At 35.8% G+C, this 14,485-nt stretch overlaps 1 protein-coding gene across 4 annotated transcripts in view; it reads left to right on the forward strand.

Annotated features, from left to right (window-relative positions):
* UPF2 (UPF2 regulator of nonsense mediated mRNA decay) overlaps positions 1–14,485 on the forward strand; it is a gene marked incomplete at its 3' end in the record, with an annotated part of 62,814 nt that overhangs the window by 33,963 nt on the left and 14,366 nt on the right. For all 4 annotated transcript variants that reach the window (XM_082776496.1, XM_082776499.1, XM_082776498.1 and 1 more), the window contains 8 exons: positions 831–1,016; positions 1,540–1,743; positions 2,292–2,567; positions 3,708–3,891; positions 7,646–7,785; positions 9,150–9,254; positions 10,561–10,659; positions 11,370–11,537. In XM_082776496.1, coding sequence (XP_082632622.1) covers positions 831–1,016; positions 1,540–1,743; positions 2,292–2,567; positions 3,708–3,891; positions 7,646–7,785; positions 9,150–9,254; positions 10,561–10,659; positions 11,370–11,537 — 1,362 coding nt within the window. The remainder of the gene's footprint in view (positions 1–830; positions 1,017–1,539; positions 1,744–2,291; positions 2,568–3,707; positions 3,892–7,645; positions 7,786–9,149; positions 9,255–10,560; positions 10,660–11,369; positions 11,538–14,485) is intronic.

Genomic DNA, 14,485 nt, shown 5'->3' on the forward strand with positions numbered 1-14,485 from the left:
TCATAATGGAATTAAGCTCATATACATCTCTAGCTGTAAAAATCAGCAGCTTTGAATACCACTTGTTCTTGTACAGAATTCTTAGATTCAGGAAACCTTTAAAAACCCACCAAATAAATATTGAAGTATGTATCCAAAATGGAATATGGCAAAAAGATTATGTTCATTGAGGAAAATGAGGACAGTCTTGACAATTAAATACAGTAATTAATGTTGACATATGTAGTAAGCTTTAACTTCTATGATATTTTTTTTCTTCAAACATTCCTTTATGGTAGGTATTGTTTTCTGTGCAATCTACACTGCTTTGGTAAACAGTAACAATGAAGCATGTAATAAGAAAAATGTTATTGCCTAAATCATTGAAAATTCCTGTGAAACCCTCAATATAATAATATAGAATATAAGAATATAATTCTGGAGTTGCACATTGCTGTATAGTTTGGCACTTTCATGTTGATGCAATATGTGTTAAGAAATCTGTATTTCAGCAACTTTACATCAGATGTGGTTAATGAGATAAGCCGCCCTGTTCAAAATATCTTATTGAACTAAATGAACAGCAGCATTTAAATTTCAAGTTTGACATTAGATAACTTTTTGGTAACTTTTTTTGTGGTTATCTTTCATAAAAATAGAGCTTGTAAAGAAAAATTACGATGGAAATAGCATCACAGAAACATATATATATGCATTCTTTCCTTTCTTCATCAAATGTTTTAACTTTTTTTTTGCAACCTTTTATGTTTCCTTTGTCCCAAACTTAAATATAAAAGGTTTTGTCTTGAAAATGACAATATCTCTAGCTGATCATTTGCATTTGTTTCCAGGAACAAATGATGAGAAAGAAACAAGCAATGCATCTTGACGCCCGCTATGTTACAATGGTGGAAAATGCCTACTACTACTGTAATCCCCCTCCAGCTGAAAAAACTGTGAAGAAAAAACGTCCTCCATTGCAGGAATATATTCGTAAGCTTCTCTACAAAGATCTCTCAAAGGTCACCACAGAGAAGGTAAATCCTTTAAAAATCTTGTTACAAATGTTGCTGGAAGTGATGTGGTATTAAGTTGTGAAGGGTTTGGGGACAGGTACATTTTTTTTCAATTGTAAGGAAGAAGGATCTGTTTTGTATCCTCAGTTGTTAAAGTTTCATTTCTTGTAATGCATAGTCATGGACCTATGCTCTCCAAAGCATTAAGTGCTGAACAAAGAATGAAATAAGAGTCTTTGTGCTAAGTATCTTACATTCAGAGTGAGAGATAATAGACTACAGTTACTTACAAATAGCAAGAGCAGACCGTAAGAACAATGAAATCATGGAACAGGTTGGTTAGTAGCTAGAGAACAGCATTTGGGTTACATCTGCATCTGTAGCAGCTATGAAAAGCTTTATAGATGGTGTTTGAAGAAAAGAACAAATACTGCTTTTCAGGTGCTTACAGGGATTTCATCCCAACTGTGGAAGAGGTGATGACTGTGAAAATATTGATATTTTGTCTGCTAAAATGTTCAACTTGTCTTAAAATTTGATTTAGGTCCTGAGACAGATGCGCAAGCTGCCTTGGCAGGATGCAGAAGTAAAAGATTACGTTATATGCTGCATGATCAACATCTGGAATGTGAAATATAATAGTATTCACTGTGTAGCCAACCTCCTAGCAGGGTTGGTCCTTTACCAGGAAGATGTTGGAATTCATGTTGTGGATGGAGTACTAGAGGATATTCGACTAGGAATGGAGGTAAAAAATAAATTAAAAAAGGCAATAAAATAATGGTGTTGAAGGAAAAGAATCCTTAGATTCTGTATTTTTTCTGACTTTTCTAGACATCTTTCAGTTGTTTCCTTTATATGTAGATTCATTATAAATAAAAAAAAAAAGTTTGCAAAGATTCCTAGGACAGGTTTTTTTTCCTCCTCTGTCATAACAGAACTCAATTTATTCTTGCACAGTGTAGTCAGATTTATGCAACTTCAAGTCACTGGAGATTAGTCCATGTTTTGACTGAGGTTACAATCACAATTCTCTGGGTAGTGAAAAATTATGGATTTTGGACAGAGCATGTTAAATGTATTTGAACACTTACAGTAGCTATTTCTTGACTGGCTCTCATAACTGTCTTCAGTATATTTTGATTTTGTGTAATGCATGTGGTTATATATAACCATCTTATAGTTAATTCTATCAAGCATTTATACTGCTTTTCTGTTTTTTAAAAGGGAAAAAAAAGTTTCACAAAGATTCTATTATGTCTACATGATAAAATGACTTTTTTCTTTCCTGTTAAGGTTAACCAGCCAAAGTTTAACCAGCGGCGGATCAGCAGTGCCAAGTTTTTGGGGGAGCTTTACAATTATCGAATGGTGGAATCGGCTGTAATATTTCGAACTCTATATTCATTCACATCGTTTGGTGTGAACCCTGATGGTAGTCCTAGTCCACTGGATCCCCCAGAGCATCTTTTCAGAATCAGATTAGTCTGTACGATCCTTGATACCTGCGGGCAATATTTTGACAGAGGATCCAGCAAACGAAAACTTGATTGCTTCCTTGTGTACTTCCAGGTATTGATACACTTTTGTCATAGCTCCACAGATTTCTTTAACAAGTTAATGTATGGCAGTCTGTTTGCATCTTTCTGATTGTTCTCCACTATAATTTTTTAGAATCTTCTCTGTCTAGTAACTGTTTGTATGTGAAAGTGAAGTGTATGTTGACATACAGATGTTACTGTTGATCCAACAAATCCCAAAACACTGGGGTAGCAGTTGATTCACTGGAGGTTTAGGTCTGCCAATCAGGGTGTCTCAGCAAGTGGAGAAATGGGCTTATGGAAACCCTGTGAAATCCAGTGAAGGTAAGTATCAAGTGTGGCAGCTGGGATGGAATAGCTCCCTGCAACAACACAGGCTGGTACTGCCTACCTAGAGAACAGCTTTGCAGAAAGAGAGCCAGAACTCCTGGACTGCATGACCACAAGAGCAAGAGGCAGTTCTGCACCACTGTGGTGATGAAGGCCAACAGCACACTACTCTGCATTGACGAGAGTGTAGCCAGCAGATTGAAGAAAGTGATTTTTCTTTTAATTTCCTTTCTACTTGACTTTTAAGGGCCACATCTAGAGTATTTTTTCCAGGTCAGGGTTTCCTGGTAGATGAGAGCCTAGGAACAGAGCTGATTCTAGTGGAGAGGTTCACTATAAAATGATCAGAAGGATTGTGGTTCCCACGTTATGGGGTCGCTCAGTTTGTAGAACACAATGTTATATGGGGGTGGTTAGATTGCTGTCTTCAGCTATCTAACAGAGTTTGTGAAGAAGGAAGAGTCAAATTCTTCTCAGGCACACTTATTGAGAAGATGAGCAGTAATGACCACAAGATGCAGCAAGTTCTGATGGGATAGATTTAAGGCAAAAAGATTCTACGATGGGAGTTTCACACAGTAGGATGGGTTCCCATGAGATGATGTGGAAATTCCATTCACTGAGATCATGCTGCAAGTTTCTGGACCTGATTTCTTTCTGCTTCCTTCTTGAAATTACACTAAAACAGTGTTTAGTGGTGTCAGAATATCTTCATTGTTTGAAATAGAGTAATGATGTGAAATGTTCTGCATTTCCTACTCCACAAATGTGACTAGGCATTACAAACTTGGTTGTATGCGCTCTGGCAATTATAAACTAACTTGAATATTTTTCTTTCTAGCGGTATGTTTGGTGGAAAAAAAGTCTGGATGTCTGGACAAAAGACCACCCATTTCCTATAGACATTGACTATATGATCAGTGATACACTGGAACTCCTGAGACCAAAGATAAAACTCTGCAATTCTCTGGAAGAAGCTATCAGACAGGTTCAAGACTTGGAAAGAGAATTCTTAATAAAATTAGGTAAGAGAATGCACAAGGGGAATTAAATCTTTTTTGACAGTTCCTGTATAACTTAAAGTTGTTCGCATGATGATGGTGGGTAACTATCGTTATTCTCATGGTATGATCTTTTTATTCTTGAAAGTGTGTTTTTCAATTCAATTACATTTTTCTGATCTCCATAGGGCTCATAGAATCTTCCAACTCTTAAGTGTTGGGGTGTTTTTAAAAAATAAGAATAAAAAACACAACAAGGAAGTTGATAGAAATATATTATTTATTGGTGTGTGTATGTATATAATACGTATGCAGCACTATGGTGCAGACAAAATAGTGCAAATGCTAAGACAGCTATGAATTTTATCAGAAAAAAATTAGAAATCATGCTCCAGTACAAAAAGCAAGGAGCATCTGCACATTCGATTACTGTAGCCTGGTGGTTGGTGGATGGAAACCAGCCTAAGCATTGTGGTAGATTGGTTGCTTGCAACTCATGTGTTCCTTCCCCAGTTCTGAACTTGACTACAACTGCTGTTGGCAAAGTAAGCATTAGTATAAGACTATGATAAAAGAGAGAACGGGTTTCTTTCCAGATATCATGTATTTTGATCCTTACACTTTCTTTGGAATAATTTTGAATGGGCTTTACGTTTCAATAGAGATCAAAGGATAATTTAGTTTTCACGAATTAGAACTTTGGATTATTCAGCTTACTTTTTCCTTACAATATCTAGCCTGTAGCTCCTGCAAGGGCAACAGTGATGATTTATTTATAAATAATGGAAGAGGTATTTATAAATCTTGCTTCAGTTATCTATGTTGCAATCAGTTAATGTCAGGAAAAAATGATGGACTTGCAAGCACAGCTCACAAAAAAAGTTGACAAAAAAAAGGTGAGTGTTTATCTAAAACTACCATCATACTTAAGGAGGGCTATGTACAAAACATTTTAATAGTTTTTGGACGCTACTATGCTCATTTCTCATTATGTAGAGTTTTTTAATCTTAAGTTTTTATTTGAAGATCAGATTCTTCATGACAAGCTTTTATATGTAAATTTTACATTTTTAGGTGTTAATTACAGCCTTGTAAGCATTTCATCTAGGTAGACAAGTTCAATTTTCAGAGTAATCCTTTAATCCAGTGGAATGAGTATGTGTAATTGCTGGGTAAAACATTGCAACTTACACTTTAAGAGGAATTTATTTTAATACTCTGTTCATTTAATTGATGTACCTTAAAATTACGTAGGTAGTAACTGAAATGCAGGTAAGAATTCCCTTATGGTATAATTAAATTACTAGCTTTTATGCTCTCAAAATGGTAACTAAGAAATAATTCACAACTCATTGTATAAACTGTGGTGTTCTCTGCAAGATACTGAGCATTTCCTCCACACAAATGGTAAGAACTTTTGTTCTCTGAAAAACTGCTGTTGCTGTAGCAGTTTAATTCAATGTAGTTAAATACTGGAAAAGGGGGGCGGGGGGGGGCTGCTCACTAAGTATGAGGAAGTTCCCCCTGCTCAAGTTGATTGCTCTTCCAAAATTGCTTGCTTGCTATTAAACCTCTATATAGGGTGGGGGTATTTCCAAGTCCTGCTTATTAGGACTATTTGAAGTTGGTCTCAGGGAGATTTTCATCTGCCTCTTCTGATGTACGGAGGCTGTGATGATAGATGTGAGCATATCTGAAGGGAATTGTGGTGGTTTTTTTTATATATTTTTTAAGAACTCTAGTAAAACTGCAGTTCATGATCAACTTGTACCCACAGTCCAATGGCCCACGGACAACAGTACTGAGAATGTATCGTGCTGCAGACCGTGATGTGCTTTGCTTTTGTCTGTTTGAAGTGTCATTCTAGGCAGAATTGGAGTAGTTTGTTGCATGCAGACCTTGAAATGGGGACTGTTGGTTCCTGTGCCACTCTGGTGACTTTGTGTGGGTGAGAAAATACTGAGAGTGATTCCAAAGAAACTCTTGCGTAATTCCGGAGCAGAGCAGATTTTGAAGAGCACAGTGTGTAAAGAAAAACAAACAAACAAAATAATTGAAACCTCTGGAATATGAAGAAGGAAGTATACCTTAGTTCACACAGCACTGAAATCCTCACTAGCTACTATATAGACATAAATGCTATTCACTTCACAGTTTTGTCTAATTTAAGCATGGCTGTAAGGATTCACTTCTTCCTAAAGCTGGCCTTTGTGATCTTAACTGTCAAACTTTGAGATTCTGTAAAGAAACCTGGCTGTGTGTATATGCATTTTGCACATAGATAAAAGCATCTGGAGGTAGAGCTCAATAAATAAATCTGTTATGCAGCAAGCTATTTGCCTATTGAGAATCTAGACTTCTGGTTAAGAACTACATGTTGCAGCATTTGTTCTCTGCCATATGCAGAATGCAAATAACGGGATGCCATGAGCACAGAACTGGTGTGTTCATATGCTGTCCAAAAAAACTTTAAGCTAACTTTAAACTTAAAGTTAAAAAACTTTAAGGTGTGTATGCTTAGTGACTTCAAATTTTGAAAGTAGTAATTTCAAAATACGAATGCTGAACAGTATAGTAATTGTACTGATCCCTTAGCAAAATCGTCAAAAAATGACTGGCTTGGATCTGCTGTGTTGTGGAAGGCTGACATCAACATCACTTTCTGCCACATCAAGCCGTGATCCTCTGGAGGATTAAATGACTTGGTAGATCCATGAAAATAATTAAAACAATGTATGAACAGGATAGGGTATGATAGAACTTCGTTCTGTTTTGCACAGGATGGTTTAAGTTTTGCAACAGCAGTTTTCTAAGAAGTCCTTTTTCATGAATATCAGATCAGTGCTCAATTCTCAAATATTTTCTCTGAAATAAAAATCTAATAAAAATCTGCATCCAAAACTAAAACGTACACCACAGCTCTGAAAGAAACTAAAGTTTACTCTTCACTACTGTAGGAATGGTACAGGTAAGGAATATTACACTGAAAGATATCCTGTTGAAAGAAAACAGTTTCTGGGAAGTTAGGCTTGATTCCTTGCACACAGAGTACCCTAAAACGGCTTGAGGAATAGCAGTGGCAAGCAGGTCAGTACAGGAAAGCACAAGATGAATTAAAACACAGTGAGAGAACGGTCAGTCCTTTCTGCAAGTAGGATGAGCACGTTAGCCAATAGTTTTGGAAGAGGCTCTGATTTTCTTAAGACTTCATGTGGGTACTTATATCCTCGTAGGCTCAAGTGCAGCCTCAGAGCACTAGAAAAGTCAGAAAGGTTGATTATAGACTGAGCAAATGTTTCTTTCAAAACTCTTACCTGTAACAAATAGAAATACCATCATCTATTATTTCTCTATCAACAGAAATACAGTGGAAAAGTTTGAGTACTTAAAGCGTGCTAAAGAAAATTTAATCGGATGCTTTTTGACTAATCTTTAAGAACTTGAAGATTCTCTTGAAGTAGCACAATGTACTGGAAGTAATGCTGCAGGGGTTTTTGTCTTATGGACTCTGCCACTTCAGTTGAGCATCCATGACTTAGGGCTCGTATGTAATTATTCTCCATGTTTTCCTCCTTTTCTTGAGGGAAGTTGTTACCCTTGCTACTGATTATTTATGAACAAGGTAACTATATAGAGAAAATACTTCTATTGAAAAATAAATTATGACCCATTGGAAGTTTTAGTATTCAGCAGCAGTGGACTTCTGAAGTGATCCTACCCACATCATTTTTAATATTCTAACTCTTTTCTTTGTTTTAAATCTTTCTCCAATCTACAGGGCTTGTGAATGACAAAGATTCCAAAGATTCCATTACAGAAGGAGAGAATCTGGAAGAGGATGAAGAAGAAGAAGAAGGTGGAGCAGAGACAGAGGAACAATCTGGAAATGAAAGTGAAGTAAACGAGCCAGAAGAAGAGGTGAATTTAATCATTTGCCTTGCCTTGCATAAAAAGCATGAGTAATCGATATTTTGATGCTTTCTGAAGCCCTCCTGTGTCACAGTTAACAGATGAAATGTGGATATGTGCAACCAAGTCAGTACACCAAGGGTATATTTCTGTCCCAGTTGTTTATATGTGGAAAACAGAATACAGTGGTGTCTGAGGCTTACCCAAAGAAATTTTGATGAAAAACTTGAACTGACAACTTTACTTAGGGTATATGCTGCTTTTCAATCAAAAGATGCCTTTAGTTTTTGTGGCATGAAAATACCTTCAGATCGTTATCTTTATCTGTTACAGAGGCAAACATATTGACTAGATGTCATGTAGGAAAGATAACAGGTGTTCAGAGTATACCTGCATAATGTGAACAAATAAGATTTATGGAGCATAATAAGCTTCCTTGTTTACTGTGCTGGTAATCTTCGCAATCAAAAGCGTAGCCAATAAAAAAAGGCAGACGTACATAAAAATTGTAACTTGTCACTATGATACAGCAAAGTTGACGTGATAATGTTAGCATAATGCTAACATGAATTTCATCAAGGAAATAGGAAAGACTTTTTCTCCTTATACTTGGGTTTCTCCTTATACTTGGGTTGGTTTACTAGGAATCTCGTTCCTAGTTTCAGTTGATGACTCAGCGTTAAAGTTTCTGAAGTTTGGCTGGTTTTGTGCCTTTACCCACAAATTAGTAAGATGATTAGAATCATAAATGGTTGAGGGTGTGAAAATGGACTTCTGGAGGTCTTGTCCAACCACCCAGCCCAAAGTAAGGTTACCTGTTACCTACAGCTGGTTGACCAGGGCAATGTCCAGATTGAATAACTCCAAGGATAGAGATTCCACAACCTCTGCAGGCGATCTGTACTAGTGTTTAAAAAACATTGTAGTAATAAAATCAGTATTTTAAAAAACCCTTATGTTTAAATGAAAATTTTCAACATGTTCTGCTATATGTTAATGAAAATGGTAAAATAAAGCTGGCCGAGTTCAGACTGTAGACTTGCTGTGAAACACTAAAAAAACAAAAAACACCAAAAACATTTACTAAAACTAAACTAAACAGGTTCACATGAGGGTGGGGTGTGAAAGATGCAGAAAATGTGTGAGAGGAGTCAAATGCAAGAGGGCTTTTTGCTTTTTCTCCAAGTGAAATGGAGTGTTGGGGTGTTTTTAGCATTGGAAACAGACATCAGCATGTTGTGACTGAAGATGTATAATTCAGTTGTGTAAAGCCTTGTATTCCTCAGAATACCACTGGTGAACAAGCGTAACTTTTTATCTTTAAAACAGTTAAGTTTATTTTATTCTCAAATTATAAACGTTGAATGTTTCAGGAGGGTTCTGACAATGAGGAAGAAGAAGGTGAAGAAGAGGAGGAAGAAAACACTGATTATCTTACAGACTCCAATAAGGAAAATGAAACTGATGAGGAGAATACAGTATGTATTGTTACTCCAAATAAGTAAATTAATTTATGCTGCTTTGGTTTTCTTTACTGAATGTTTTTTAGCCAGTGCTGCTCATAATGTATTGGGAAGACCCAGCAAAAACCCCTCCTGCTATTATTTCAAATACATTTAAGAGCTTATATTTTCAGACTTTCACTATTGCCTTCTGAAAATGTTAATGCCATCAACTTTACTACGTGTTTTCACAGGACTGCATTTTCAGAGGTAGCTAGACTGGAAAAAGTTGCATAAGTGATGGTTTTGCAATGCCAGTAATGGTAGCAAACTGGTACAAGGTAACCTGTACTCTGTACTACATCTCAAAACCAAAAAGGAGACAAACTAAAAAATGTGGAATACCTAAAATACGGATTTTGGAATAGCAAATTGTAATTAAGCCTGAATTGCAGTTACATAGTAATGAAAATAATGATTGTAATAGAACAATGTGTTGGGATACCGACTTTAAAAAGCAGCATATAAAAGCTTTCTTTTTTTTAACCCTGCTGTTAAATCACTGATCAGAGAATAGATTTCAGCATAGCTTATAGCAGAGGAACAAGCAGCATTGTTGCCAAAAGCCAAAATGAGTGAGGTGTGGAGCTAGCACTTATATTGCACGGTCTCCAGTTCCAGCACTATTTAGATGATGTGTTTACTTGGTGCTGGTCTGCTGCCTTAACTATGAGGCATTGGATCTTGTGCTGACAAATTTGTGCTCATGGCATCCTGTTGCCGGTTGAATTCCAGTTTCTTCACAGTTGTAGGTGTCACTGAGTAAAAGCATTTCTCTACCAGTTTTGCATTACATTTTGGTTCATTTTAAAATTGAAAATACTTAGTTATTTTTCCAAAGTTTTAAGCAGTGAACACTCTGTATACCAAAAGGTACATTAAAGTGCTGTTTTTGTTGTCACGTTTTTCTTTCCAAATACTGAAGGATGTTATTTGTCGTGAAAACATCATCTAATTTTATGGACTTCAAGGAAAAATTAGACTGTGTGTAGTACGGATAGAGATTTTTCGTTTTGATGTTGTTGTTCATAGAATATGTACATGCATGCTAGTATGTTCAGAATGTTATGAGTGACCAACCTTCGTAATGCAGTAAATGTCAGAAGATAATTCTTCAAGAAAATAATTCAAGCAAAAAACATTTTTCTTTAACTTTTTTTTAAAGCTTTTGATTATGTATATCATGGAAACAATGAAGACTTTTTTTTTTACTTCTGGACTGAATATTCATATTTCTGAAATTGATGTAATGGAGGTGTTTTTTTTTCTTCCATTGTAATAGGAAGTAATGATTAAAGGAGGAGGTCTTAAACATGTTCCTTGTGCAGAAGATGAGGACTTCATTCAGGCATTGGATAAAATGATGCTGGAAAATCTTCAGGTATAAACCTTTTTAAGGAATGTAATTAGCTGTGCAGCTACATTTATTTACTTATTTTATAAGTAAATGATTAATGCATAGGTAACCATGCTAAAAAATGTTTGTTTGTTTGTTTTTCTCATGGCCTTTCTTAAATTGGCATGCTTAGATAAGTAGCCTTCAGACATTAATAGCTTGGTCAGTGAAAATATATTACATGCTGACATCTTTTATTGGTTAAATAATAATTGCATCGGATATTAGGCAACACTTCTGACTTCATTGTAGACTACCCAAGCTTAGCTTATAACATGTCTGAAGCGTAGCTGCACTTAAATTTACATCACCTCTAAGCGCTGTATATGGTTTTCAATTGCATCTGGTAAATACTTGAGTACTGCAAGCCCTGAACAAGGACTGTATTAATCATATGCAATAAAAAACATCCTGAATGTATGATTTCCATTCTCAAGTATCACTAATCACTTCTGTAGATTTCTTTCCTTAAAAGGTTAGGTTATCCAGAATTCCTTTAAGATATGAAGTATTCTGTCCCTGTAGATTTCTTCTTTGTGAGGAAAACAAAAATGTAATAAGATCTAGTGAATTGATTTATATATTACTCTTTCTTGGAAGGTTAAACATGTTCTCAGTCATAAAGATGTGAATGTTACTAGGCTTCCTCATATATTTAGCATGGATTATTTATACAATTGACATCCTTTTAACAGCAACGGAGTGGTGAATCAGTTAAAGTACATCAGTTGGATGTGGCTATTCCCCTACACCTCAAAAGTCAGCTGAAGAAGGGTCCCCCACTTGGAAGTGGAGAAGGGGAGTCAGAGTCTGGAGACACAATGCCGTTTGTCATGTTAACACGAAAAGGCAACAAACAGCAGGTAAGAGTGTATGTAAGGTATAGGTTTTCCATTAAAAAAAAAAAAAAAAGCAGTGGGGAATATTCTTTCACTTTTTTAAAAGTCACTCTCTATATGACTTTAAAAGTCATTTTTTATTTCTTCATTTTCTCAGAATAGGATGCAGACCTTAATTTTGAAGTACAGAAAATAACACATGCAATTCCTTGGAATTCTTGCTGGTTAATAGTAACCAAGTATAACAATTCTTTGTTTAAATTGTACCGTTATTAATTTTACGTTCCCTGAGCAAACCCACAGGAACAGTGGTATGTTTTATTTTTAAATATTGTTGAAGATGAAACACGTGGTTGACAAACAGGCACTGAAAGTTCAAAGGAGTAGGAAAGAAAATGTGAAGGAATATTCCAAAATCCCAAAGATTCTGCAGATGTTGCTGAAAACCTTCAGCTTCATATCAAAATATATAATGCTTGCTAAATTCAGCTTCTGAAGTAACTGCTACTTGGCTGAATTTGTTCAGCTTGGAAAACAGTCATTATCTGAAGGTTTTTAAAGAGGATTCTTCCAGAATGAGCTGAGCGAATGTCTGTGAAACTTAAATGAAAATCCTGTTAACTTAAAACGAAAACAAAACAAACAATCAACGAAAACTACTCCTTGCTTCATGCAGCAAAGCTGTACGTTTGTCTTGGCTCTTTTCTCCAGTATATGCTGGAATGTTCCTGGATCAGCAAATGTATAATACACAAATACCTAACACTTACCCACATGAAGGACATAAACCGTGACAAGAAATTTACAGATGATTTTTAGTTGTGTTAATTGATGATAAAACTGAATGACTCTAGTGAGCTTGTGGAAAGCAAAAACAAGGCATTATTTCATTCCATCCATCTGTAGCTGTTTTTTTTTTTTATTTAGATCTGTCATTGCTTTGTTTTTGACTTCTGTTACCTGAATTTTTGCAGTAGTGCTTAGTAGTAGAGTACTTAATAGTAAGCTGAAACAGAATCTCTTTTTTCCCTCTCAAATGAAAGACTTAAAAATCTGTAGGAAGTGAGAAGGTCTGTTATCACAAAACACTAGAGAAATGTAATTTTGAATCTGTTTTTAAGCTTCATTATTCTGTTAAGAAAATGCTGTGCTAGGTACGTGCTTTCAGAGTATAAGTAATGATACCTGTTTGAGTAAGCACATACTGTGTGTATTTAGCAGTGATGATTAACTGATTTCCTTACTACATTTGTTTGGTTATTCTGCTGTTCTGGAACTTGAACATTGCGTATAAAGTTATAAGTGAGGAATTCTAACTGCTGTCATTGAGTAGGAAAGGGATTTAGAGAACACTGCAAAAAAGTGTTTGACTTCGTCAGGATAACTTACTGGGAATATCCAGTGACCAGAAATATTAGGATCTGCATATTCTTAGCAAGGGGAAAATATTGCTGGCATTCTACAGCTTGAAAAAGAAAGCACAACTTGTTCAGGAGATTTTCCTCCTTCTTCCCCTAGTATTTGCTTTTGGGAGTAGGCTCTTCCTGCCAAGACTCCTCTAAGTGTTTCTAGAAATTATTATTTTTTAAAAAGTCACTCTATACACTACTTCATTTTTTTGAGTCAATGAAAGGCTTCTTTGTCCATAATTTTGCATTCAGAAAAAATACGTCTTAGTAGTCATTTTTATAGAAAAATAAGCAGGAAAGAAGAGGTGGAGTTGAAAAGAAAATAATAGCTTCTTAAGTGCTTTATTTTAAAATCTGTGAGCAGAAATTGTACTGAGTTCTGAAGTGTTAAATATAATGTACTGGTAACTTATAGCTGTAAACTTTTCAGCATTTTCAATATAAGCACAAGGATTATGCAGACAACCTAGATGGCTGTAAGTAATTTCTTATCCTTACAGTCAATCAAATGGTGAGCATCACCACCTCATTGTAATGTCAACTAACCACTTTATATCTTATCAGTTGGCTTGATCTGTGCTCTTTGTCAAAGGTACTGCAGAAACTGGAAATCACAGCTGTAAAGGAAGTATTTATTGATGAAAATAACTGAGATTCCCTTTGGAGGTTAATATTTGATAGCTGACATCCAGTTGTTAAATGGTCCGTTCAAATGCCAGTGTTCTGCCTGATTTTAGTGGGACATTGGCTACCAGTTGTTTGAAATAACACAACTGATTGCTGTTCACCAGCAGCATATAACCTGAATTAATAGTCATTGCATGCTGATAACAGCAAGGACATCGTATTTTATCCTCCTGGGTCAGCCTGTGATCATCAACAGCAGCTGTTAGCAAGAATATCAGGTAGACCAGTGTCTTATTTTTACCTGTCACCTACGTTATCCTTGCATGACAAAACTGACAAAAGGTAGCAGCAGTAGAACTCAACATGGATGTTGAAAATCAGACTGTGGCATCATGAGTTACCCACAAGAAGTGAGAGAACAGAGGGAAGTAAAGAGATGCATCATAAGAGATGAGATCCAAGATATAATACCATTGGATGCTTTTTGAAATCATCCAAGATTTATGCCAAGTAGATCTGAACACAGGTGAGATTTAGACTGTAAAATAGAGAGTCACCCAGTAGCAAGAATTGTGGTTAGTACCTAAGGTAAGATTTCCTTTGAAAGATCTTTAGCAAGATAGCATAAAAAGGTAATATCCGTAGAATGGTCACCTGGGCTTGAATGTTAAGTTCCCTCTTCTCAGTGAAGTTTTTATCAAATCCGTAATGTAATCTGGTCTTCTGAGTGATCATTTTAAGTTCGTTCTTCAGTTTGCCATCTCAGAAGTTGAATTCTTTATAATCTGTCCCCATTTCACAGATTTTGTAAGAGTGTGTCACTACACCTCTCCTCTCTTTGCAGATTGGGAATGTTCCATGTTCCATTAGCTCAGTAGTCACATCCTTTAGTGATTGTCGTCAGTGACTTGATGATTTCAGCTGACAAGCATCAGA

This window comes from Aythya marila, assembly GCF_965140915.1.
Source record: "Aythya marila genome assembly, chromosome: 1".
NCBI lineage: Eukaryota > Metazoa > Chordata > Aves > Anseriformes > Anatidae > Aythya > Aythya marila.